The sequence below is a fragment of the Mastomys coucha genome, unplaced genomic scaffold (genome assembly GCF_008632895.1).
Source record: "Mastomys coucha isolate ucsf_1 unplaced genomic scaffold, UCSF_Mcou_1 pScaffold23, whole genome shotgun sequence".
In the NCBI taxonomy this organism is placed as follows: domain Eukaryota; kingdom Metazoa; phylum Chordata; class Mammalia; order Rodentia; family Muridae; genus Mastomys; species Mastomys coucha.
The window spans coordinates 52,836,770-52,864,050 of NW_022196906.1; the positions used below are offsets into that span (position 1 = coordinate 52,836,770).

General features: G+C 51.3%; 1 protein-coding gene and 1 long non-coding RNA gene across 2 annotated transcripts; one reads left to right on the forward strand and one right to left on the reverse strand.

The window, feature by feature from the left end:
* The first annotated feature begins 525 nt into the window (after positions 1–525).
* Insyn1 (inhibitory synaptic factor 1) lies at positions 526–15,174 on the forward strand. Its single transcript, XM_031344753.1, has 3 exons — positions 526–1,674; positions 2,088–2,810; positions 11,535–15,174. The coding sequence occupies exons 2-3, from the start codon at positions 2,655–2,657 to the stop codon at positions 12,252–12,254; spliced, it is 876 nt and encodes a 291-aa protein (XP_031200613.1). The 5' UTR covers positions 526–1,674; positions 2,088–2,654; the 3' UTR covers positions 12,255–15,174.
* LOC116073070 lies at positions 8,004–13,427 on the reverse strand. The gene is made up of 2 exons (XR_004111649.1): positions 13,031–13,427; positions 8,004–8,238 (listed from the first exon to the last, which is right to left on the reverse strand). It is a non-coding gene; the product is annotated as an uncharacterized LOC116073070 (long non-coding RNA).
* Positions 15,175–27,281: the final 12,107 nt, after the last annotated feature.

Sequence of the window (27,281 nt, forward strand, 5' to 3'; positions counted from 1 at the left end):
AGAGAAGAGAAGAGAAGAGAAGAGAAGAGAAGAGAAGAGAAGAGAAGAGAAGAAGAGAAGAGAAGAGAGAGCAAAAACGTGTTGAAAACTTGGAAGAAGAACTAGGGGAACAGAGAGCCCAGTACCCACCCAGCCCTCCCTGTTGGGCAGAGCGTGGCACACAATAGGTGTTTAGTAAAGGTTGGCTGGATTCAATTTATTGAATGGACACAAGATTTGGAGCAGTTTGAGGTATAATGGCAGAGGAGGGTAACAGCCAGAAGGGGAACCCCGGGGCGCACCACAATGAGGGGAGGAGGGTCGCGGGATTGTGTGAAAAGGAGGTGAAGGCACTTGGAGTCAAGTCCGAGCCTCTGTACACCCTGGGCAGCGGGCAGCTGCCGGGCTAGCTCTCCTCCAGCCCGGCTGGCGCCCAGTCCAACCTGCTCCCTGGGGTGGCGAGACCCCCCGGCTCGCGCGCTCGGCTCTGGGCGCTGGGAGGCGTGTGTGTCGCTTTAAAAGCTCCCTCCCGGCGCGCGGGGCCGGCCCCTTCACTGCCAGCGCCGAGGCGAGCGGAGCCGCGCGAGCCCGGCGGCCTTTGAGGGAGCCTGCGCCCGGCCGGGCGGCCAGTCCGGCGGGGCGCGGCGGCGCTCGGGGGAAGCGGGCCAGGCCCGCGGAGCCGGGCGGGCAGGGCAGGGCAGGGCGAGGGCGAGGGCGAAGCAGCCGGGGAGAGAGGCCCGAGCAGCCCCGGTGCCTAGCTTGCCCCATCGGCAGCCACCCGGCGCCCCGGGCCGCGAGGCGCGGAGCCGTGAGCGAGCGCGCTGGAGGCGGTGGAGCCGAGCGGAGGCTGCGCGCCCCGTGTGCCTGGCCGGGCCGGGCCCGGCGCGCCTCCACCATCGCCTCCCTGGCGCCTCTCTCGGCCCCTTCTGCTTTCCTTTGCTTCCTCGGCTCAGCCCCGCCGTGCCGAGGCCCCCCCGACCTCGTGCACTCATCTCCGCTGTGCCTGACACCGGGTCCCCCTGGCCACGGCCGCTTCCCCTCCCCCGAGACTCGAAGGAAGCCGGACTTTCCCCACCGTTGCTGGAGCGGACTGCCAGGCTAGGCTGAGCGGTTTCTGCGGCCGCTCCAGACGCCGCCCGAGCCGGAGCACGGACATTCTGGGTCCCGGCTGAGTGCACCCCGGACGCCTTAGCAGTGCCAGCTCGGGAAGGGCAGAGCAAGGCAGAGGCCGGACAGACCCCGGAGGGGCTCAGACCTGCCGATCTAGAATGGACAGAGAGAATCTCGAACCCCGTGGAGCCTGGGGAATGCCGGGCGTGGGCTGAGGGGATCCCGGCGCCCTCCCCAGCCCTCCGACTTTAGCTCAGTCGCCTGAACCAGACCGGTGTCACCTCGGCTCGGGTCACCTGTGGCCTCGGGGCCCCCGAGCTCGCCGGATACCCGAGACCCAGAGCCTGGCAAGCGTGGTTGGGAGATTTTTTTTTTTTTTTTGCCCCCTTCCTCGGGAGCGCGGAGGCCCCGCCCCCTCCCACCGCCCAGATGTCTCCGGTCACCGCTCGGAGGACCTTCCTGAGGCCAGGAGCCGAAGGGTCCAGAGAGAGAAGCCCGCCCTAGGGAGTCTTGGGGGCCACCCAACCTCGTCTTAGGGCACGGCCCCCGATACTGCTTAGAGGAAAGGCCACTGCCCCCACCTTGGTGAGTAGGGGAGTCCAGCTTCGGAGGGAAGGCGGGGCCGGGGGAGGAAGGGTCCTCTGGGAAGGAGGGCACCCTGTGGGCATTGAAAGAAGGTTGGAGAGCTGGAGAGGCCCTGTCTGGCCAAGCTTGGTTGGTGGCTGGGGGCGGGGGCGGGGGGGCACCACGGCTAGAGTGCCCCAGTGGAGGCTGAGGATTCATGCCTCTAAAATAGGGGCTCCTCCACTCTTCCTGTTGAAGAGAGGTGTGCTGAAAACCGTCAGCCTCCACCACCCCTCCCCACAAACAAACAAAATAAATAAATAAATAAATCTCCAGCTAGGAAGGAGGGTGCAGGCAGGGAGAAGAGGGAGGCAGCAGCAGCAGGCTGGTGCAGCAGCCTGGGAGGGCTGACGCCAAGCTCGCTCTTTCTGCAGGGGGCTGCCCTCCTCCAATCCAGTTCCCTCTCCAGTGCTGTTCACATCTGGAGCCCCCTCCACATCTGGAAGGCCCTGACCACCGTCCCTCCGCTGGTTCCGCTGCATCTAGAGACCTCTCTGCCTTTGTAACTGCCTAGGAGTTGCGAGGGGATTGCTGCCTTTCCCCATCCCAAGGGCATCTCTTACCCTTAGTCCTTGCAGAATCATCCCCCTGCCTCCGCATCCAGATTCAGGCAAAGATCAGCTCTGTACACCATAGGCACTTCAAGTCCTGGAAGCTGTTCTTGGGCCCTAAGGCCCCTCCCCTTGCCCTCCTGTGTCCTCACCTTGACCCCCACCCCCTGTCAGACTCTGTCTCCCTCTGGGTGCTCCATCCCCCACCCAGAGGCGAGTAGGTGGAGTGGCAGGCTGCAGGGGCTGGGTGAGGGCCGCCCAAGGCCAGGGTAGGCTGGGGGGCCGTTAAGATGTGGAGCTCTGCCCGGCCGAGGGGGGCTCCGTGGAGGCAGACGAAGCGTGTGCCCCGCTGGGGCGAGTATGGGCAGGCTTGCGGCCACGTGGTGAAGGATGAACATTCGGGGTGCCCCGGACCTCGGGCAGCCCAGTGACGACCCCAACAGTGGTGGAGAGAGAGAGCGGATTCGACAGCGCATGAAGATGGTCATCGGGCAACTTGAAGGCATCCTGAGGGAACTCAAAGAAGTGGCTAAGGAGCTGAGGGAGGTGAGTGAGAGGCCAGCAGGGGCCACACAGACCCTCACCCTGTTTGACTGGGCTCAGCAGTAAAGCATTTGCCTGTGTTTGAGTGCAATGCTACGTGCACATGGGCTGTTCCACTGAGGACCACTCTTTATTCTCCTTGCCTCAAATCTGTTTTGCTTAAAATCCCTACCCCCAGAGCTGGTAATGGGGCCTTGGTGTGGCAGAGACTGAGCAGCTGTCAGTGGGCCCATCTCTATGGCTAGTACTCAGGGTGCTCAATGAGGAGTAAATCTGCCCTACTCTCTTCTTAATGAGACACATTCTGAAACCCAAGCTGTCCCTTGACCCCACTGTTTACCTCCTAGACTCTGAGCAAGGATTCTAGGAGAGTGTGGATGACTGTTAAGTCAATCCTCACTGCTTGAGGCCCAGCTCAAAAAGATTTACTTAGGGGGTCAGATATTCCAAACTCTTCATTTCCAAAGGCAGGGAGGAGTTAAGACCAGCTGTAACCTCCCTGTCCTGGAGTTTAAAGGTGACTGGGAGCTGCTGGTGAGGATCAGAGGTCCTTCTGTACATTGAAAAAAAAGATGAATCATTTTTTTTATGAAGCTGAGCCCCACCCCAGCCCCACCCCACAGGACATGCTTTTGGGTGGTTTTTGCAAAGACCAAAAAGTCACGGAGAAAGCCTCTCTGTCTTTCTAAGCAGAGCCTAGTTTAATTACCGCTTCTTCCCACATTGCTGGAGTAATGAGGTACACATGTCTTCCACCCTGCCCCCTGGGCTGTGTTCAAGTCCAAAATGCATGACCAGCATTCTGAGCCGCTGGCCTGAATTTGCCCGCTGGGTGCCATTTCACCAGCCAGGTGGGCTTTAGGCAGCTTTCAACTGCTTGTAACCAGGGCCCCTGCAGAGACAGAGGGAGAATGGATGGTTCTGAGTTATGGACTCAAGCTCCCTGCCCTCCCCCAACCCCTCCAGCTGTGTTTTGGGAAGGAGGCTGTAGAAAAATGAGGAGAGGGGCAAGCGTTGAGCCATGTGGCTTTCCAGCATGGCCTGAATCCAAGCCAGGGAGAGGGCTTGTTTGGAGGGAGCTGTGAACTGGAGTCAGGCCTCTGAAGAGTAGTGCAGCCGAGGGTCCAAGCCTGCTTTGTGAAAACTGCTAGGAGATCCTTTCTCCAGAGACAGGACTGAGAGGTGGTAGTGCTCCTACCCATATGCTGGGATGCTGTGCTCTGGGCTCCATAATACAATTTGGACGCCAAAGACCACACAGCCCCTAAACAACCTTTCCTCTGACCTCATGAGTCCAAAGGATTAGGATGTCGTCCCCTGTCTTATTCTGGATGCTCTGCAGTTTTATCAGGGCCATGGGAACTATCCAAAGTCTCAATCTCAGGCAGGGACATGGGACCCCAACAAGAGCCGATATTGTCTATAATCCTGGGGGTCAGCCTCAGTACAACTCCCAGTGGGGCATCATCTTCCAGACCCCTGCCTCTTCTCCCTCAGCGTAGTCATCCAGAACTTGGAGAGATCTCACAAGTAGTTCAGACAAGCCCTGTCCACTTACTATTAAAGAAACTGGGTCCCAGAGAGGAATAGGGGCTTGCCCAGGGTCACACAACCCATCCATAGCAAAATTGAGCCTAGAGCTCAGTTTCCCAATGACTATTTGAAGCTTCAGCAGGTGGGCTACTGTGCAAACTCAGCATTTTGACAGCTTCTAAGAGATGCCTGATGCTTGAGCTTAGTCCCCAAGTGCCAGGGTTAATTTATGGAGCTTTTAGTTGCCTCCATCATCCTTTCCTACTTGCTGATTCCCATGCCCCTCATCCCAGCACTCCAGGTGATAGTCTCTACACCCCAGAGGTCTGAGCCAGGACAGAGTGATGAGTCCCCTCCCCCACATCTGTAGGCCATGTGTCTCCACCCAAGACTTTGGCACGTTGCTATGGAAACCAGAGTCTACCCCGTATGCCACTGCCTGCCCGCTGCCAATGGTACCCAGCTGGGTGGGGGTTGAGCCTCAGAGCTCCCTAGTCCCCCAGAAAGGGGATGTGTACATAGGGTGCTGGGCAGAGAGAAAGAGAGACCCAAACAGAGAAGAGATGCCATAACCAACTTCCTGTGGGCTGGGGATTGTTGGGGACAGGAATATCTATGGCTCTCAGGTTCTGGTTTCAAAATTCTGATGTAGCTTTAGGTCCTTCAGGAAGATATAAAGCTGATCTGAGCTCCATTCAGGCCCTCTGAGGTGCTTCTCTAGCAGGGCTATGGTGGGCCCATGGTAGAACGAACAAGCCCCTATTCCCTCATCATACCTGATGTCATGGGCAGCACCTGCCAGCTCAGACCAAATACTCGAGTATGGAGACAAGTGTTACAGACAGGGTTGGCAGGAGTACTACACAGGAACCTTGTTGAAGGAGCCAGGCAGCAAATCGGGCTTTGCTATTCTCTGACCACCATCCTCCTGTGTGTACCTCCTCTTCCCTGCCAGTGACCACTAGCCCTGGAAGACACCCACCCACACACTCCTGAGCACAAAGTCTGAGACTGACCAAAAGACAAAAGCCACCAAAGTCTCTGCTCTGAGCCCCTGAGCCTCCCTTTGCTCATCACTGAACAGGAGGTACAGATGTCTTGTCCCTCGCAGGGATGCCGCAAATGATAGCCAACATGGTGACACTGGAGGTGAAGCATGCAGGAGAAGGGCCAACACCCGCTTGCACTTACAGAGGATCTGGAGGTCCCTCTGTCCACCCTCCTAAACCCCACCACAGCTCTGCCATCAGCTCCCTAGGTAGGGATGGGGGACTAAGGGATGTAAGGAATGCCAAAGCGCTCTGAAAGCTGGAACTGAAGTGTCCAGGGATGAGGCATGACCCACAGACATTAATTAGCCCTCCTTTCTCCCAGGTTCCCTAATACTCCAGGATGCCAGGCCGATCCCAGTAGATTCCCTAAACTCCCCAGATTCCATGGATCTCTGTTAGAGACAGACCATCTCAAGGGACAAAGAGCATAGGCCAGGCAGCCAGAGTTTGGCACTCAGTGCTCCACCTCGTGAGCTGTATGAGCTTGGGAAAGTTATTTTGCTTCTCTGTGCTCCTGTCAGCCCCTCTGTAAAAGGAAGATACCAGATACCAAATATTTCTATGCTCCCTTATATAAATCACATAGAACAGACACAAAGCCACAGCCTTTTTGGTTTTTTTGTTTGTTTGTTTGTTTGTTTTTGCAGTGTTAGGTATCAAACTTGGAGCCCAACGACACATGCTAGGCAGGTGCTCTCCCATAGAGTTAGGCCTCAGCCGCTCACAAGGTATTGTTTCTGAATGAGTCTAGCCCTTCCATGCACTGCCCTTGTTTCCCAGAGTCATCAGCGGTTTAGCCAAAGGCAGGAAGGTCAAGGCCAAGTCCTGGCTCTGGTGGGGACTTCTAATAGGTCCCCTGCAGTAGGCAGTTCAGCCCCCTACCCAGTGAGGAAAGGAGAGAGACTGACAGAGATGAGGGTACTAAGGGGACATCTATAGAGTGGTTTTGCAGCAGAGAGATGAGGGGCAGGGTCAGCAGACATCTAGGGGAAGAAAGTGGCAGGTGGTGGGAGCTGTGGTACCAGCATCTGGAGGAAGGAGTGTGCCCAATCATTGGGAAGCCAATGGGAAGTGGAGCAGAGATGGGCAGGGGGTCTCGGGGTGGGGCAAGGGGAGGGCATCCCATGGACTCTGTGCATCAGAGTGTGGAACTCAAAGTTTGCTGTCAGTGAGAAGCCCACACACTTTAATAATATATCTTGGTTATGTTTCTGCCTTCCTACTGTTCTGCCTGCTGCCCACAGACTCTGAGCTCCCACGGCAGGTTGAAGGGGTCCTCATCCTTAGCCCACTAGATTCTGAGCTCACCTTGAACATGTACCCGCTTCTTCCTGTTCCGGGGGCGGGGCAGAAGGTGGGCGTTCAAAAGCGATCCTTTATTAACCACCCGTACCCCCCACATCTCCCTCGCATCTTGAGTAGGAAATAACATAGGGGTGTTGTCATCCCTGTGTCCCAAGAGCCTCAGAAGAATGGGGTAGGCACAGCCCCTCCTCAGCCTGAGGTGGCGGGGGAGGGTCCCACTACTTGCTTCGCATAGGTAGCAGGCACTGTGGCAGCCTGTTTCCCAGCTGTCCATCATTGGCCAGGTGCTGTGTGTAAAGGTGGCAGGGAAAGCCACAGGCCTTGCTAGTAAGAGATAAATAAATGTGGCCTACCAGAAAGCAGCTGGAGCAGGAGAAACTGGGAACCAAAGGGCTGCGCCAAAGTGGGTCAGCTTAGTACCCACAGCTCAGAGAAACTTAGGTGTTTTTTTTTTCTTATTATTTTGCCCATGCCTTTCTTTCTTTTTTTCCTTTGCTTTCTCCTTCCTCCGGACAGATTCACAGAGGCGCCCTAGCCAATTAGGCCAAATTGCAGGATGAGAGCCATGAATCATGGTCAGCTCACTCCCCATTTCCCCAATGCCACAGCCCCCCAGGAAGATAATAAACAATGTAATCACAGAATTAAAAAATAATCAGTGGTCATAAATAATGCAGGATCCCCAGTTATGTAACTGACTGCCCAGGGAGCTGGGAAGGAGGGAAGGAGTGGGACACTGGATCTGCGATTCTGGGTCCCTCAGCACTGGCTCTTGAGGCTCAGGGGATGTACACCCATGTGTGTCCTCACACGCAAGCAGGAGTGCACACATATGTGCGCGCACCAATACATGCACTCATGGCTCCCCGTCTTTCAGCTGTGTATGTAGAGTGGGCCAGGATCTGTACCAAGCCAGGAGCACCATGGTAGGTGAGACAGACCCCACCTTGTTCTTTCTTAGGCTTCCTGTCTAGGAGGGAGGCAGACACCAACTGTATCACAACATAGATGTGTAACTGTGACCAACATCACCCTCAGCTGGGGACCAGCAGGCTTCCTCCAGGAAGTGAGGATGATGGTGGGAGGGAGGGCATGCCAGGTGAACCTAGTGGCAGCTGGAGCTCCAGCTCTGTGAGATGTACAGAGAGATGAGGGGGAGGCCACTTGCTGGAGGGGAAAGGGGGTGGTGTTTGGAAAGCTCAGGAGGTTTTGGAGAAGGGAAGGGCTAGAGGCAGAGGGGTGATGTGGTCCTGATGCTGATCAGGAAAGCCCTAATGCAGAGCACGAACCAAGCAAGAGCAGGAAGTTATTGTTGAGGAGAAGATTATGTGGGCAAGGCTGAGATCAAGACAGAGTAGAGAGACACCCCTGGGACAGGGGGTGGGTTCTGTCTTGGTCCTCAGTTCTGCTGTCCATCCACCGTGCTCCCTCTTGGCCCCGCTGCAACAGTTTATTCTTGTTTGTGAGATGCTAGATTCAGGAGTCAGGACTTCCCTTCTGGCTTTACCTCAGCTCTTTCCACGTGCTAGGCCTCAGTTTCCCTGTCAGAAAGCACAATAGCACAGGTAGATTCATCAGTGTCTCTCTTGTGCCCCAGCTTTGAGATTTTTCTGGTTCTTTCTCCCCCTCTTTCCTTCTGTGTATATAATTATTTCTCTGCACTCCAAGACAATCCCAAATTACATGTAGGCAAAATGATTATTAAATCTCAGAGAGAAATCACAGATTTCAAGACAGCCGGATCAGAGAGTCAGGTAGCATGGGCCTGATCCACACTTGTTTTCTGTGTTGACCTGTGAGACACCAGGGAAGGATTAAGCAGGTTTACGAGCTGATCATGACCTCCTTACAAGATGGGTTCTGCGGGCACATGGCTTCCCTTTCTCACCCTCACTTCCATCTATTAAGTAGTTGGGAAGCCAGATCTGCCTGTGAACCTCGAAGCCATGGGCCTCAGGGACCTCTTATAGTCATGTTCTGAGTGGACACACTCACACTTCAGGCAAAATGGGCAGTGCTGGCACACGGGCTGTGGAAGGCGCACTACCGTATCCTGGCATTCTGAGCAGGCTCTGAAAACCGCCCATCAGTGCGGCATTTCTTAGGTGAAAACCTGATTCCCATCTGCTTCTGGTCCTGGCTGTGTGCTCATGTTCACTGGTGCGTGGTGGATGTCGGTGTTTTACACTGTTCTGCATGCTTTCCCAGGGGCATTAGCTTAAGTCCTCACTGCAGCACTCAGGCAGAGAGAAGAAAGTTGAGTAACTTCATTAAGGTTGCTCATAAGTAGTGAAGTCAGAGCTGGAGACCAGATCTGGCTTCAGAGCCCAGGTACTAACGGGTTTGGCTGTCCTAACTCAGTAGTTTAAAATATGTTTATATCTCTTCCATGTTTATCTCCCTGAGCAAGGAGAGGGGTGTCAGAGCTAGAGAATACAACTTATTATCATCTTCCTTCAATTCCACTGCCAAGAGGGGGCAGACGTGAGACCTAAAGACAGCCTCCCCACACGCTCTCCCTCCAAGCTGATGCAGAACCAAAAGAGAATGCTAATGGAGAAGGGAAGGGACCCAATGAAAAGGCGGCTAGAACAGGTGGCCAGCCAGGGCTTCCTGGGGAAAGAAGCATCTCTGGGTCCCTGGGCTTCTAGGCTTCTGCTGGGTATACCTGGGACATCCCTGCTGTCCCTCAGGCCTGGGGCCTGATAGTGCTCATTCCTGCTGAGCTTCAATAAGCCTGGCCTCAGCTGAGTCTGTGGGATTTCAGCCAAGCCATTCAACTCCAGCTTCCTCCTGGCACCCCCAGCCTTGGGCAGCAGCAGCTGCTGACAGCTCTCACTAATCAGAGAGTCCCATCTGAGCATGCGGCTGTCTGAATGGCAGAGCTGCTCCTAAGACTGCCCCAGCACCCAGCCACCAGGCCAAAGAGGCAGTACCTTGGAGCATTTTGAACCCAAGGGTGTAGAGTGGAAAGCCTCGGGCTAATGATTTGATCTGAGGTATGTCATGACATCACTTTGATACGGAGGCTCCTCTGAGTCCTCCCTGTGAAGCTCTGCTGACATTGGTCAGACACTCAATGGTAAATGGCATTGAGTTCCAGCCAGCTTAGGTGACTTGCGCAAAGCCTATCCCCCAGGGGTCCTGACTCCTCTGGTTTGCCACAGGCCTAAATACCTTTTCATACGGAGTCTTACAGATTCCTAGAATCTTCCTTAAAAGTAAACTCGTTCACCCCACTTAGAGATTGAAAAACAGATCTGAAGAGGGCCAGGGACAGTCAGGTCACTTGTATTTAGAGCCTGTCTCCCACTGGCCCAGGTGCTGTAGGTAGTGTCTTTGCTTTGTGCTTTATACTGGGCCACTTGCCACGCACCCCTCACCACGCCTGAAACAGCATCTCATGGTAGCAGTTCCCAGGAATGAGTTATGAGTTAGGACTTAGTTAACTTATTAACTGAACTCCTTGAACCCAGGTAGATAATGTCAGTCAGATGCTAGAAACTAGATGCAGTTCCTGGTGGCTTACCACATGGCTTTGTCCCCGAGTCTCTGTGGCTCGGACACTTGTTCCCTCCACTGGGTTTCATTGTTTTATGTTTGAGTCCTGGCCTAACTCTCCTCTCTCCATCCTCATGCTCCGAACTCTCCCTAGGCCTTGTCTAGTCTGCCTCCCTCTCTCACTGCGCACAACAGCACGGGTGACTGTGTATCTGAAGGAGGGGCTGCTTGCTCAGAGACCTCCCTTTGGGTGGGTGGGAGGTGGGCAGGCAGAGTCAGGTACAGTGACCTTCACTGATGAGCTGCCCCTTGAGTGGCTTTAACAATCATCTCTGGGCCAGGGTGGATTGCTCTCTTTGTTGCTTCCAAAGAATCCTGGCTGTATTTTTGTCTCCAGCAAGCCTGGATTGATCTCCATTCATCAATGGACAAGGAAGGCAAGGAGGGAGGAGGCTCCAGAGTGTGAGGGTACGAGAAAGGGAGGGTGACTCAGCCAGTACCACACACCTGTTGCTCCAGTGCCCGGTGTTGGAAAGAGATCCCGGAATGAGTCATTAACTGGTGGCAGTGAGGGTTCCAAGATGCTGGGCGGGGTCTTCTTGATGACTATCCCTTTTGTCTCCACTGACTGTTATGGCCAGCAGCTAGAGGTCTCCAGGGCATGGTTTTCAGGGCCTGCTGGAGTTCCTCCACCTCTTTTACTGGACCCTCTTTCCATCAGAATGAGCTTAAACCCTGATCACTATACTATCCTCACCCCAGATAGCAGCTGTGCTCGAGAGAGAAAGCTATATGGAGAGACAGGGTGTCTGGTGAAAGGCGGTATGCCTCCCTCCAGGGGACTAAGGGGGTGGTCTGAACAAGTGGTCCACCCTTGTACAGTTTGGCCTTGTGTGTGTTTGAGACAGCCTCTCTGTAGTCTGTTACCAAATCTACAATGTAGATTTGGCTGGCTGGCTAGCAAGTCCCAGGGATCCTCCTGTTTCTACATCCCTGGGTTCCGCAAGGCTAGGATTATAAGCATGTACTACCATGCCCAGCATTCTTTTTTTTTTTTTTATAAGATGTGTTCTAGAAGTCAAACTCAAGTCCTCAGGCTTGCAAGGCAAGCACTTTACCAGCTGAACTGTCTTCTCTGCCCCAATTTCTCTCTCTCCCTCTCTCTCTCTTTCTCTCTCGCTCTCCCTCTCTCTCCCTCTCTCTCCCTCTCTCTCTCATACACATACATACACACACACACACACACACACACACACACACACACACACACACACGCCCCCTAAGTAATTCTGATTCCCATCTAGTCCCTCTCACCTCCTCTCCCTTCCCTGGCCAGGTGGTGAGTCAGATCGACAAGCTAACCTCTGACTTTGACTTTGAACTGGAGCCAGATGACTGGACCACGGCCACTGTGAGCAGCACCTCCAGCAGTGACAAGGCAGGTGTGGGCGGCCCCTTTGACCTGGGCCACCTGGACTTCATGACGGCTGATATCCTCTCAGACAGCTGGGAGTTCTGTTCCTTCCTGGACGTCTCTACCCCATCAGACTCAGTGGATGGTCCTGAGGCGCCACGGCCAGGCACAGGCCCTGACTACCAGCTCATGAATGGTGGTCTGCCCATCCCCAATGGGCCACGAGTGGAGACACCAGACTCCTCCAGTGAAGAGGCCTTCAGTGCTGGCCCTGCAAAGGGCCAGGTGCCCCAGCGGACTCCAGGGACGAGGGAGAGGGTACGGTTCAGTGACAAAGTGCTCTACCATGCTCTGTGCTGTGACGATGAAGAGGGGGATGGTGAGGAGGGAGAGGAGGAGGAGGCTGGCCTGGCCCCAGAGCTGCCCCGTGTGGAGCCACACACAGGCCCTCTCAAACCCTCCCCAGCCCCCTACAAGACCAAGCGCTCTCCGTTGACCACCCGACGCTTGGGCCCCACGTTGGCCCCAGAACAGACCCGGAGGGTCACAAGGAACAGCAGCACTCAGACAGTATCAGACAAGAGCACGCAGACAGTCCTGCCCTATACGGCCACCAAACAGAAAGCTAAGGGCAAGAACTAGGGGCTTGGGGGAGGGCGGGGGATGCATAGAGCTATAAATATATATATATATTTAAACAAACACAGTCATAATAAAATTCATAAACACTTAAGGATCCAGGGCCCACAGGCCCTAAAGCCTTCAGAAAGCTCATCCTAAAACAATCAGATGCCCAGAGTTTACCCTCCTCTCTGTATGGCAGGGTTCCCTGAAGGGAGCTGATCCCTACCATGCCCACTACAACTCCCCAATACCATGGAAGTCTGTGATTATTAACCTGGGCCATTTCCTCCAGGGAACTCAGCAACTGGAGGCAAGCTAAGGGAACAGTATGCCAGGGCAGGGCTCACCAGAGAAACTAAGAACTTAGAACCCAGGGTTGGCATCGCTCCAGCTAGACCCAGAAGCACTTCTGTCCTCCTGGGCAGGCCTGTACCTTGTCTCCCTTGAGACAGAGTTACATGAAGAGACAACCCCCGCCTTCACCCCCTGCATCCTAGAATTGCACCAAACCCTGAGAAGGATGTCCTGCTGTGGGGCAGGCTACCCCGCCCAGAGGCTGGCAGCTGTAGACCTGCAGGACCAGGCTGGTCCAATCTGAGAACCCAATCCACTCCAGTCTTTTAGTTCCCATTCTTAGCTCTGGAGTTCAGAATTCTCCAAGATCTGTGGACAGTGGCAGCAGCTGTCATAGTGCTGGGAACCAGGTCACAGATGCACTAGGCAGGCAGCAGGAGTTAGGGTACCCAGTGTTTCCACCTGACTCCTACTTCCTCACACCCAGCCCCTTAGCTCACCTTACCAAGTCCCGAGTAGAGATGCAGGCAGAGTATAGCAACAACAGAGCTTCACTGGCATTTGATCTTCCCAGCAACATCCTTGAAATGTCCTGAGGGTGATACCAGCAGTCACCATTCACATTTACTGAGCAGGTCACTTTGCTCAACACACCATATAACATTACCTCATTGCCCCATTTTTCAAATGAGAAAACTGAGGTTCAGAGAGGTGAAGTAACTGACCCAAGGTCATAGAGCCTCTGCTTTCCTGTCCCCAAGAACTAGTAGTTTACAGGCTATGCCTGGCCCTGATTTATAGCAACCGTGTCACCTTGGGCCAATCCATTTGCCTCTTGACCTTTTCTACTGTAAAATGGGTCTGATAGTCTCCAACACCTCAGTAGCAGTCACAGGAATCCAGCAGGGTGGTGATGAGTGTATGCACTCTAGCTAAATTGAAGTCACTATATGGTTACTGTGGCCAGTGTGGGCCAGCCCACATACCCAGTGTCTTCAGGGTAGAGCGGCTGAATGGAAGCCATTTCCACGGGGTCATAAGCCATCCTGAGTCAGAAGGATCACATGGCTTTGCCCCTACAAACAGCTTGAGGCTAGAAGATGGCCACAGTGTGACTCATTACCCTCACCTGGAGCAGAGGCACAGTCAGTGAACTGGTGAGAGCATCAGCCCTGGGCATTTCTATTACTACAGAACCACAGCCTACCAGGAGGGCCTTGTGCTCTGCCAGCACCCACGGCCCAGGCCTGGGGAGGTGCTGTGTAATCCAGGAGTGGAAACTAGCAGGCTGGTCTAGATACAAGGACAATAACTGGGAAATCTGGCTGGCCTAGGGTATCACAGGATGAGATCTGTCCCCACTTTGGTGAGGTCAGTGCCCTACAAAGCCAGTGTGGTGCAGCCACCAGAGCGGGAGTCCATTGATAGCTAGCTGGGGCCAGCTGGGGCTAGCTCATACCAGTGGGCCAGCAAGGTCTTGCCCTCTCTGAGCTGAACAATTCCCACTCATCCCTTCTCTCTGATACTGTTTTCCTCCCTCATGAGTGATGAGCTAGTTATTCTCATCTTTTCAACCATTATGGAGATGAAACCTTCAGAAGAGTTCCCATTTCACAGGGGATAAAACTGAAGCCCAGGGCCGGGGTCTCTGAGAACCCTGAGTGAGGGGGTTTTCCTTTCTCAGATGCCTCTCTGACTCAGGCTCATATGACTGTGGTTGGTCACAGACAACCTCAACCACCCATGCTCAGTTGGAGGCATAGGGTGAGTGTGTCCTGGTTTTGAAGTACTATGGGTCCACCATGGTGAAGGCCCAGAAAGCTCTTGGTGTACCTGTCAAATCCAGATAGACTTCTTAAGACTTGAAACACAGACCACGTCCACCCAGGGAGGAAAGACATTCTGACCATCAGAGCAGGTGCTCCCATCCTCAGAGCACACAAAGCAATCCTCAGACTCCTCCTCCTCCAGGTCGGCTCTGCCTCCTGCTCCTCCCTGCCTCCAGGCCTCTGCTGGTGTCTGGCTATGCTCCTGAGGAGCTTACCTGCTTCTACGAAGTAGGATTTCACCTGCCACCTGCTATGTGCATTTCCTTGTGCCATAGGTGCTCTAGAGGAGGTAGGAAGGAGCTAAGCAGGCGGAGGTAGGAAGGAGCTAAGCAGGCCCTCGTAGCAGAGAGGGGGCTAAGCATAATCAGTAGCTCCACCAATGAGCACATACTATGCACTGGAATTGTGTAAGCATGTGCCTTATCTCATTCATTCCTCACAGAAATTACAAGGTAGGTTGTTTTACTTGTGCCTATTTTCCAGATGGGAACACTGAGGTCTGAGAGAAGTCAAGTCCTTTACTATAAAGGATACACAATATGAGTTAGGATTCAAACCCAAACTCAGTTTCTTAGCACTCATATGTGTCCTGGCATAAGGGTAGACATTAGGTGGCCCAAGAACCACACAAGCCTTGGAGAGTAAGAAATGTGTTGGAAGGAGGAAGCTGGTAAACCTTCTGTTTGGAGAGAACTTGGTTACTGTCAACCTGTGTGTCATAGTCCCTGTCTCGGCCCCAAACTGAATGGATCATAGAATTGATAAATGCTTGTCAAATGTATTAATGAGCCCCCAAATGCATTAATGGTCCCCCAGGTCCATCCACTGTGCATTCATTCAGTCAGCCATTATTGAAGGCCTCCAGTGTGTCAGATCTCATGTTGCTTGCCTGTGCATTCATGCACAGACTTACACATGCATTACCCCCATGTGCACATAAACTCTGTCACTCCTCTGTGAGAGCCTGGCTTGGGGTCTCGAAGCTGGCCAGGAATGAAGAATGTGAAGTTTCAGACTTGACAAGTTAGGGTGTTTACTGGGTCTAGCCTTGCCAAGATGCCTAGAAAAAAAAAAATGCCAGAAGCCAGAGGGCCCAGTTTGGCGAGGAAGCTACTCAGAAACACGTACTCAGGGCTGGAGGCTCCTCAGCCTGACACCATTTTGGTAGGATAGGCAGACTGTGGTGTTCTTGAGTGCCTGAGAATAAGGAGGACCCCTGTCCTTGTCTTTGTTTTCTACACATGGGACCAAGGGGCCAACTATGTAGTTGACAGAAGTGGTTGGCTGAAACCAAGGGCAGAAAGCAGGATACACCATTCACACACACACACACACACACACACACACACACACACACCATCCTTTGTCCTTAGGCAGAGCTAGGCCATGTTAACAAGAGAAGGGTTTGGAGGTGGGAATCCAGGAAGCAGCAAGCCCAGTCCCCCAACACCCACTCTTGAGTCCCCATTCTTTGTCCCTACCTCTCCCATCTCCAAGCATCACCCATTTCTCCTTCAAAAACCGACTCCTGTAAGAAAACTGGCATTTATTGACAACCTTGCCCATACCAGGTGCCAGGCCATGTCTTTTAACCAACATTAAATAACAGATTCAGCTGGGCCCTGTACAGAACAGGTTGTTCAATACGTATTTATTGAGCAAATGGATTAACCACAACCATCATTTCACAGGTCAGGCAAGGAAACAAATGAGGAAAGGAAAACATCTTAGAGTCACAAAGCAGGAACCTGATGTTGCTGTCCTTTGTGAAACCTATGAAGCAAGTGTTTGTGGCCCCTCCTTTGAAATGGGATATCCCTGAGTACCTAGAAGTGGGGATGAAGGTCATCTGGGGCTACTGGGACCTTAAAACAAAGATGGCTGGAGTGACCATATGCTGGGCAGCAGAGTAAGGTCTTACTAAAGCAGAGGGAAGATGTTGGAGCAAAACCAGGGTTAAATGGAGTAGCTGAGGGGCACTCTCTGCTAGGAACTTTAGATGCCCCCCCCCCCCAGCTCTCACCAATTTACTGTTCCCTTGACAAGGGTGGACATAGGGAGGCAGAACATCTGCCTGGTCTCAGATGAGAGTCCGTCTTTAAAGATTTATTTATTTTATGTATGTAAGTACACTGTAGCTGTCTTCAGACACACCAGAAGAAGGCACCAGAACCCATTACAGATGGTTGTGAGCCACCATGTGGTTTCTGGAAATTGAATTCAGGACCTCTGGAAGAGCAGTCAGTGCTCTTAACCACTGAGCTATCTCTCCAGCCCAAGTCTGTCTTTAAGATAAGTTAATGATGTGCTATCCAGCAGATAGGGAAGGATTCATTCAATGCGTAAATGAAACCAGCAGTCGGCACCTTGGTAGTCTGGGTATACTAAAGCCCTTGAAAACCACTGTATCCTAGCAGTCTATCCCACACAAACCAGCTAGGCAGGATGCCAGCCAAGTCTGTGTCCTGATACACATGAGCCAGCTGGGATTTTCGTGTGACCTGACCCTGCCCACCTGCCTGCCCTGCACCCCAGCACAGCCACCATTATCATTTACCTCTCCTCCTTTTCTGGTCTCCAGAAAACAAACTGAAAGGATAGAGGGGTCTCAGGTGACCTCAGGCCAACATTGCTTAGGGCCTGGGCCCCATGCTGATGGGATCTGACTCCCTGACAAGAAGACTCAAGCTCATACACCCGCCTGAGGCTCTGCTGTCCCTCCGGTTTCTGCAGGAAAACACAGGGGTCAGGAGCTCTGTGAAACAGACTCCCCATGTGATAGGCCATCTCAGAAGTGCTACAGAACCCAGTCTCAAGGGCTGCCCCACCCATCGTCTGCCCCCCAGAAGACAGGGCGGTCACTACAAGGTACAACCCGTGGAAGGCATGGAAGAGGTTTGGAAAGAGGTCTGGACCCTGATACCTTTTGGTTCTTTGTAATTGCATTTTTAAGGTTTTTAATTAGCATGTGTTAATTAGATATAATAGTGGGCTTCATTATGACATTTTATACATATATAATGTATTTTGATTAATATATATAATGTATTTATCCCTCATTATCCTCTCTTGTCCCCACCTACTCCTGTTGACCCCCTTACTCACTCAACTAATTCTCCTTCTACTCTCGTGTCTTTTTTTCCTTTTCCTTCCTTCCCTCTTATTTTATTTTATTTTTGTTTATTTGGGGGGGATTGGATTTTTTGTTTTTGTTATTTTGGTTTTTTGAGACAGTGTTTCTCTGTATAGCCCTAGCTGTCCTGGAAATCACTCTGTAGGCCAGGCTGGCCTCGAACTCAAAAATCCACCCACCTCTACCTCCCAAGTGCTGGGATTAAAGGCAAGCACCACCACTACCTGGCCTTCCTTCCCTTTTAAAATATTTATTTATTACTTATTTTTATTTATTTACTTTTGGTGACTATGTTTTAGTAGGTCTATTTACAAGAGCATGGGAAACTTACCCATGACTACACTGCTAAAAATATTGATTCTTACCAACCATTAGCTGCTTTTAGATTCTAAGGGAGGGTTGGTGCTCCATGAGCCCCTCTGGGAACCCCCCACCTCCAATCTTTGTGGGGTTTTCTATACTCATCCTGGTCAGGAACGCTCCTGTGAGAATGGAGAATTTTCCCAGACAGATGGTAATCGTGATGACTGAGCCCACTTCAGGGAAGGTCAACCAGTTCTCCGTCTGTGTGACAGTATCGCTGAGTAAACTACCTAAGGGAGGAAGGCTTTACTTGGCTAGCAGTTTCAGAGGCTTCAGTTCATAGCTTCCGCCTGAGGCAAACAGATAGGGAGAGTGTCATGGAGCATGGCTGTTCACCTCACGGCTGCTGGGGTGCAGAGAGACAGACAGGAAGGGGTCACACACAAAATATATCCTTCAAAAGCAATGCCCACCCTCCCCCATAGCCTACTTCCTCCAACCAGGTTCCACTTCCTAGTTTCCAGCAACCCCCAATAAGGTCATCAGATAATGAGTCTATCAGTGGCTTGATCCATTGATTAGGTCATAATTCTCATGTTTCAGTCATCTCTCAGTGATTAGATCCATCAGCTGTGGGTAAGATAAAAGAATCTTTTGAGGGGACACATCATCTCCAAGCTGTAATAAAAGGCTAGTAGGTGACCCAGGAGTTTGGGAAGAGTTACTGACTGCATCCTTCAGAGCTCCAGCTGCCTTTGACCTCCTCACCCTGCACATGGTGGCTGAGAGAAGTTCTAACAGTAAGTAGAGCGGGGGTTGGGATGGGGGGAGGAAAGGCAGTTTCTCTTGTCAAGTCTGTTGCTGGGATAAACTTTTCTCACAAAAGCAACTGAGAGGAGAAAGGGTTTATTTCAGCTTACACTTCCAGGTTCCAGCCCATTATTGTAGGGAAGACACAGCAGGAACACAAAGCATCTTACCCATGGTCAGCAAAGAGAGACTAAACACACCCTTGCTTGCTTGCTTTCTTAACATACACCTAACCTGCCTCTTCTACTTATACAATCCAGAGCCCAGCCTAGGAAATGGTGCCACCCACATTCAGTTCTGACCTCAAGACAATCCCCCACAGACACACAGGCAACCTGGACAATTCATCACTGAGACTTCCCGTTGGAAATACATGTAAACCATCACAGAGGGGTCTACTGAAAAGGCCCATGCTCTCACCTCAGACTGGCTCCAAGAGGACCATGGTTACCTTCCCACCTCTGTAGCCTTCAGACAGAGCTCATCTCAGTTTTCCAGCTACAGAGAGCAGGTCCAGCAGGCTCTATCCCAGGTTAATCAGCTTGCAATCACAGATTGCCCATGGCCAGAGTCAGAAGCTGCTTGTAACCTGGAGCAGGTGAGAAAGCTAGAGCCACTGCCAGATTCCCAGACATTGGCTCCAGAGAGACCTGAGTCTGAACTGAGAATCCAACTTCTACTAGCTCTGGGCCCTGGCACGGGTTACTTAACCTCTTTGAGCTTTGATTTCTTAATGTCACAAGATCTACCAACAGTCCTAGTGTGGAGGCTCAATGACAAGTTATTTGCAAAGACTCTTGAAGAGACTTTCAGCTCAAGGACTTGAGTCTTCCCTACCACATTGGCCCTAGGAAATGTCCTGAGCTCAGGGCCCATTCCTGTGTCTGCTGTCAGGTCAGTGAACTAAGCCCAGAGGAAGAGAGTCACCCCGTAGAGTGAAGGAAGGTAAGACTGGAGCAGAGTCTCCCAGGATAGCTGAGATGTGCTCACAATGGACTTCAGGGACTATAACTAGTTGTCCATTAGACAGGATTCATCTTCCTGTAGGTGATCACACCTGTATTGGTGTGGAATTGTTTCTTATCCCTGAGGTTTTTAGGAAATGGACAGAAACCTACTAGATTGGTGATAGACAGGAATCTGCACAGGGGTGAGCAGTCATTGTTCAAGTGAGCCAAGCTGGAAGGGAAAACAGGAGTGATGGACCAAGAAAGCTGGGGATATCTCAAGCACCTACAACTCCAAACACTTTTGCTGCCCCAGCTTGATGAACATAGCACCTGCCAGCCACTAAATAGGATATTTTCTAGTCTAACTTTACCTTCAGCTTCCTCTGACAGGAAGAATCCTGCTGCCTCCGCCATGCTTCCAAGGGCCTGGCCTGTAGATGCCAGTGCTTGACAGGCTTAGTTTGCCCTGCTTAGCAGGCCCTGCCCTCACTAAGACCCCACTGGCTTGGGGCTGAGGTCCTAGAACACGAGTTCTCCTGGAGGCCCTTCAGGCAGAAGGCCAGAGTGCATCCCACCCGAGCTGCAAGTACATCCTTCCCACCTGTTTTGGAGATGCTCCAGGGCCCCCACCCTGGTGGAAAGGGAAGTGGAATATTCTAGAAACTCACCTTCATTTCTTCTCCCTTCTCACCCAATGCTCCTCCTACTACCTCAATTCCACCTCCATTTATCAAATGCTAAGCAAGCACTGTCCAGTCATCCTTCACCTCCTAGAAGCTGACACTGTTTAAACTGTTTAAAGACATGAGCTCTGGGCTGCAGACACAGCAATAGCAGAGGCTGTGCCACATGAATCTTTCTTTTGCCTGACAGCCCCCATCATTAGGAGGTCATCAGGGGCCTTCCAGGATAGTTGCAAGAGTTCAGTTCCAGGAAAGACCTGTTTATAGCCAGAGTGCTCAGGATCAGGCTGAGGGTGAGATTCAGTCTAGGGCAAAAGCCAGGCTCAGTGTGGGACACAGTCAGGACACGGGTATGGGAAGTCCAAGCTTACAGTTTGATGGGGGTGGGACTTAGTGTATAACATAGGATCAGAACCCGGTGTATATCTACATCAGGGTCAGACTGAGATGAGGAGTGGGGGTCAGCCTGTGAACAGGATCAAGGGTCAGTGTGTGACCAGAGTCAGGGCCAGAGTGTGATCAGACTCAGGGCTCACCACATGACAGTCATAGTGTATGACCACGGTCAAGCCTCAATTTTCTATCAGACTCAGCTCTTCAATTTTTATTTTAAACCATTCTTCACATGCAAAATACAAAACAGTTTGTTTCTCCCCTCCCTTCAAAAAAGATCCTACGGAAGAAAAGAATGAAAGAAAGACTTTCCAATGACCCCGTGTGGCCTTTATCCAGAACCTTGTGGATCACTATTACCTTTGCTAACCTGGTCTCTGTTGGTTCACCACCATCTCTTGCTACCTCCACACGTAGCCTTTTGTGAACAGCCTCTGAGCTGCCGACTGCTCTCAGAGTGACCAGTTGCTCTGGTGGGACTGCCCCTGACCCTCTGCTTTGACATGTGATAGAAGCTGAAACTAGAAAAGGAACCAAAACTGGATTCTAAGTGTGTCCCCATAACTCTCTTGCTAAGGGACTTTGGGACAATAGTTTAGCCCTGGGGGTTTGCTCATCTGTGGCTAAACTGCCGCAAGATCTTCACATAAGCCCCTAGATGGCCAGACAGTGGCTGGAAAGCTAAACAGGCAGCCAATGTTCTGTGTGTGAATTGGGTTCCAGCAACCAGATACATATTGAAGTTTGGAAGTTAGCACTGGAGACCGACCATGGCTGCTTTGGGCTATTTTCAAGCAGCAAACCTGACCACAGAAATGAAGCAGTGTTTCTGTTGATTCTTCAAAAGTCTGGGTGTGGGGAAGCAGGAGCAATGGATCTCTGGTGCTTTGATCAGGCTAAAGATCTTTTTGTCTGCTGCGTCCCCAGCGCTAGGAATGAATCAAGGTGGGTGCTACCATCCCTGATTGGAAGCCTTCTGCTTCTGCCTCTGGAGTGCTGGGATAGCAAGTGCCACCATGCCTGGTTTGATAAGGTGTTGGGGGACTGACCCCAGAGCTTCACACACATCAGGCACTCTACCAACTGAACTACATCCCCACCCTGGAAGCATGTTCTTAAATTCAGTGGTTCTAGTGATTTTTCTCACATAACCCACATTCTTTTGGCTACTGCCATCACCTTTACAGCTCTGCAGACCAGAAGTTCAGGACAGTTCTGCTGGGCTAGTGTTGAGGTCTGAGCAGAGGTGTGCTCCTTCTAGAAGCTCAAGTGTGTGTGGGGCATGGGGAATCCATGTTTACACCTTAGCTAACAGTTTTTGTTTCCATCTTCAGCCCAGACCCACTTTTTTTTTTTCAAGACAGGGTTTCTCTGTATAGCCCTGGCTGTCCTGGAACTCACTCTGTAGACCAGGCTGGCCTCAAATTCAGAAATCCCCCTGCCTCTGCCTCCCAAGTGCTGGGATCAAAGGCGTGCGCCACCACTGCCCAGCCCAGCCCCACTATTTCCCTTTCACTCTATTTTCCTGCCTCCTTCTAGGAATACCTATGATAACATTGGGACCACATCTGATAACCTGGGCAATGTCTTAAGATTTCTCATCTACCAGACAGGCATTTTCTTTCTTCCTTCCTTTCTTCTTTCTTTCTTTTAAATAAAGATTTTATTTATTTTATGTATGTGAGTACACTGTCACTGTCCTCAGACACACCAGAAGAGGGCATCAGATCCCATTGCTGTGGTTGTGAGCCACCATGTGGTTGCTGGGATTTGAACTCAGCACCTCTGGAAGAGCAGTCAGTGCTCTTAAGTGTCTCTCCAGCCCCAGGCAGACATTTTTAACCTTCTGACATCACACAACATTGTCACCCGTGAAGTTTGCTTTCAAGGACCGCATAGGTGACTTATGAAAACTACTGCAAAAATATCTCGTAATATTTCAAGTAATTTGAGATAGCTGCCCCCATTCACAGCTATCTTGGGACATGGATGGTTTTTATCTCTGATTGGACATGCTTGAATTCCTTTGGCCCTATGAAGTAGCTTCACAGGTTCTAGGATTTCCAACATGGAGATCTTTGGGGACTACTATTCAATCTACTACATCACCAAGGTAGCAGTCTTCTAACTGGTCCATTCTGTGATATTCTGTGCTCCAGAGAGTGTTGCTGGAGACCCAACCTCAAGTTCCTTTAGAGCTAACAATCTTCTTTTCCCTTCCTTGTTCCTCCTCCTCCTTCTTTTCCTCCTCCTTTTTGGGGAGCAAGGTCTCATGTAGCCTAGGCTGGCCTCAGATCTCGAATATAGCCGAGAGCCACCATAAGCTTCCGATCCCTCTGCCTTTGCCTGCCAAGTGCCAAGCCATCGTGCCAGCTTAGTCTATGTTAGGCATTGGACACAGATCTTGTGTGTGGTAGACAAACACTCTACCAACCATGGTATTTATTCTCATCTAAATCATCTAATATCCTACATATTAGAGACCTTTCTATTTGAAATTCAGTGGCTTCTATTCACTCCACCCAACTATGACTGGCATTTCAAGTGACTTTCAACACGCAACTCAAATATCGCCATGCCCAGAAAGTTCCTTAATTTTTCCAAAGTTCTTTGTTCCAACGGCCAGGGCCCACAGATCTTCCTTAATCAAATGAGCATAAATATGTAGATCATCTACTGGTTCATGGCTTCTCCTCCACAACAGTACAGAACCTGACATAAATGAAGGCTGAATGGAGAAATTAGATAGGAGAGGCTATTGGCTTGTCGTTATCCTTGGCTGAGTATGAAGCTCTTGGTGTAGCAGAAGCAGGAAATTAGCCTGGTCTAGGAAAGACATCTCAACCTCAGTACCCACAAGGTTGGACATAAGCCAAATCATGTGCCCTTCAGCCCCTAGGCTTGTACCCAAAATGCAGAAACAGCATGTGACAGAAGAAACAGGACCTGGTAGAAGATTGTCAGAGGTTACATCTATAAACAACCAATCAGCAGGTGAGCTTTCCTCTTTAATGCTTGTCCATGTGCATGTGTGTGTACATGGGTTCTGAAGGCTAGAGGACGACCTCAGGTGTCATCTTCAGAAACACTTCCTACTTCCATTGAAACAGGGTCACTTGGTGGCCTGGAGATCACCAATTAAAGTAGTCTGGCTAGTCAGAGAGCCCCAGGGATCCACCTGTCTGCTTTCCCAGCCAGCACTGGGATTACAACTCTAAGCCACTATGCCCCATGTTTGTATGTGGAGATTGAACTCAGGTCCCAATACTTGGAAGGTGAGCACGTTACCAAAAGAGCTGTCTCCCCAGTCCCAGGATAAGCATTTTTGTGATTGAGACCAGGAAAAGAAACTGATAAGAAGATGTCCTTGCTCCCTCGTATCACAGCATGCCTTGAGTGTACATCAACTGAAACAAGCGAAGTGTGTGACCCCAGAACACAGAACGACATACCCAGAGAAACTGCTCCTTCAGCATATTGGATGGAGTTGAGGAGAAGGTTCAGTAGGTGAAATGTTGGTCTTGAAGGCATGAGGACTTGAGTTAGGTCCCCAGAACCCACAGTGCTAAGAAAGCTGAAACAGGAGGATATTCTTCTCGGTGAGCCCCAGGCTACTGAGAGACACTGTTTCAGAAAAAGTGGGCAGCACCGAGGAATGACAGCCTCCCCTCAACCCATCCCCACACATGGACACACACAGACTCACAGACACACATGCAGATACACACACACAGACATGTTCACCCACAGACACACACAGACATGGACACATGCCAACACACACACAGACTCACAGACACACACACACAGACATGTTCACCCACAGACACACACAGACATGGACACATGTACACACACACACAGACTCACAGACACACACAAATACACAAACACACATACATGGAAAATACACAGACATGTTCACCCCCACCCACACACACACATGAACACATGGCCATATACACACATATATATGAACACTCACAGAGGTGTCAGATGTATGTAGCAAACAGAAGACACTTTGTCGTTTTAGATAAAATGGATAAACAGATGGCATCCAATAGGCAAAGCCACACCTCTCAAAGGCCACCCCTTCTGACAGGCAAGCGATGAAGGAAAACCCCAGATCAGAAAGCCTGAAGGTCCTGCTCATGTACACTGACATCAGACCAACTTCTGCCCTCTGCAGGCCTCTCTATCCATCTAATGGGAACAGGGGGATCTGTGCCCATAAGCATAGAGAAGTGAAAAAAGAGTGGTACACAGCGAGAGATGAGGAAGGTTGAGGAAGGTCAAAGAGATGGAAGATAGAATCCAGGGTCCCGGCAGGCAAGGGACTCCAGCTGGGGAGGGAAGATGGGAGGTGTGAGGTGTCAGTAACAAGGTCCCAGCAGACAGGCCTGAGCATGAGCTTGGAGAACCAGCCCCCCTCCTCCCTCATGCTCAGTACACTTCAAATTAATAATTAAAATGCTTCCTGTCAGATTCCAGCCTGACACATAATTAGAGCAGCTCTGGGCTCCAGGCGACGGACAGGGATGAGAACAGCTCTTGTTAGAGGGACTTTCCTGCCGACTGGCAGGTCGAGGGTGGAACTGTCCTTTACAGCTTCTTCACAGGGCCTTCCTTTGGTCTACATGCCGGATGCATGGATCCGGGATGAGGTTTCCCTTTGGCTGGGGAGAGGCGGGGGACTTTGATGTTTCCACCTGTCCCTGGAGATTGGGTGAGATACCATCCTAAATGGATCTGAGAGCAAAACTCCAGAGTTATGCAAGAAAGAGGGTCCCAAGGAACTGCACTGGTCAGAGACAAATCTGTGACAATGTGCAGATTCCAGCCAACACCACAACCCACACATAGGACCCTTCTAGCCAAGGCTACTGAAGGTAGCTAAACCCAGCCACCAACTCTTCAGGGTTAAAAACCCACCCAAAGCCCTCTCCATCAAGCCACAGCCCCCACCACTTCCTTGTAGAATCCAGTCCTCCAGTCCCAGCCACCAAAGCTATGGATACCGGTTTATCTCACTCCCTAAGGACCATATCCCAGACCTGCTGTTCTTGGTTCTAAAATACAACCTTCAGTTTTCCCAGAAGCCTGACTTGTCTCCCCACCCCCTCTACCATTTGCTCCAAAGTCTAGTTCTCCACTCATAGCTGTCACACTCCAGGCCTGGACTCCTATCCACACTGCCAGGTTTGGTAATGGAGAGGCCTGAGCGCCTGCCTACCACACAGGGCTTCAAGCAATGGGGCCACCTTCTAGAGCTGGGCAGTGGGAGGGAGTCCAGACTCAAACCACCTATTAGAAGAAAATAATTTTAAAGCGATGTTGTGTTACTTCATTGAAGTTGCCTTCATAAATATTTCAGAGGTGTTTATTAAGAAAACCACAGGAGCGGAGAAGAGGTTGGTGAGGCTGGGGGGAGAGATGGCTGATGGGATTTCAACTGTTGCTGCCACCAATGACATGTTTACTCCCTTGGAGGAGCTAGCCTTGGGGAATAGAATATAGAAAAAAAGAAAGCTGATTTACAGGGGCATTGGCAGCTCAGATACCTCCACTCCTGTTCTTTAGGAACAGAGTAGAGTCTTGGGGACACAGCATTGAGCTGGGGCAGGTCCCTCCTGGGTCCTTTTCTCAGTCTTGTCTCTAGTGTCCATAATGGTAGAGAAGAGACAGGGCAGTCCTTCCACAGCAGGCTGGTGTTCCCAGAGTTTTCATGTGGTCCTTTGCCTTTTCTCTCACACTCCCTGCCCAGTGCACGCCCCTCTCCAATCCCCACCACACGAACCAGGAGCAACTGAGTAGTAGCCTCAACTACCAGAGCGCCATCCTTAGAAGGCCCTCAGTCTGCAGCCTGCCTCATTCCACACACAGGCAGGGAAGCTTCTGCCTGGGGCCTGGAGAGAGAGGAATGACAGGGATGGGAGCCCAGAGGCCATCTTCCACGCTGCTTCTTGCCTCAAGAAAGCTTTCTCCTCCCCATGGCAGAGCCAACAAAGCAATTAAACTCAGAGTGTAGAATCGATCCGCAGGTCACAAAATGTCATTGATCCGTGGTGCTGGCTCTCTGAGGGCATGGCTGCCAGGTGCTCAGACCTCTGACTTTGGGTGAGCAAGCACTGGGCTCCATCCTGCCACTGTGCAACCCCCACTATATGACCAAGCGTGTTCCCTTTATCACGTTCTGGAAGACCTCACCTTTTTGTCCTGGCATTGCCTGACACTCTCGGGGCAGATTTGTCCCTTTATACTATGATATGCAGGTCATGTGGCCCCAGGAAGGCTCTGCCCATTTCAGTCATCTGGGAAGAGGGGTGCTGCTGACCCCATTTCTCAGCTGCAGCCTACAAGGACACAGAACATTTGGTACTCAGCTCCCACAGGAATAGCACAGGTAGCTGATCCCATCAAAGGATGTGGGAGGAGGCCATCAGCCTTCTGGAGACTTCTCTAGTAAATGATAATAATTAAAAAAAAAAAAAAAAAGAATTACTTGCAATTACCATATCAATTGCTCCTGGGTAAATAAGGGGCTTCCAAAAGATTTCTCAAGTAGCTTACTCCTTTAAATAGGTTAAGGGCCTAGTCTCATTTGCATTATTCACTTGCTGGGAAATTCCTTTTTTTTTTTTTTTTTTTTT

Coding starts and splice junctions, on each gene's coding strand:
- Insyn1 (XM_031344753.1), top strand. CDS start 2,655: ATGAACATTCGGGGTGCCCCGGACCTCGGGCAGCCCAGTGACGACCCC. Junction 2,811..11,534: donor TGGCTAAGGAGCTGAGGGAG/GTGAGTGAGAGG, acceptor TTCCCTGGCCAG/GTGGTGAGTCAGATCGACAA.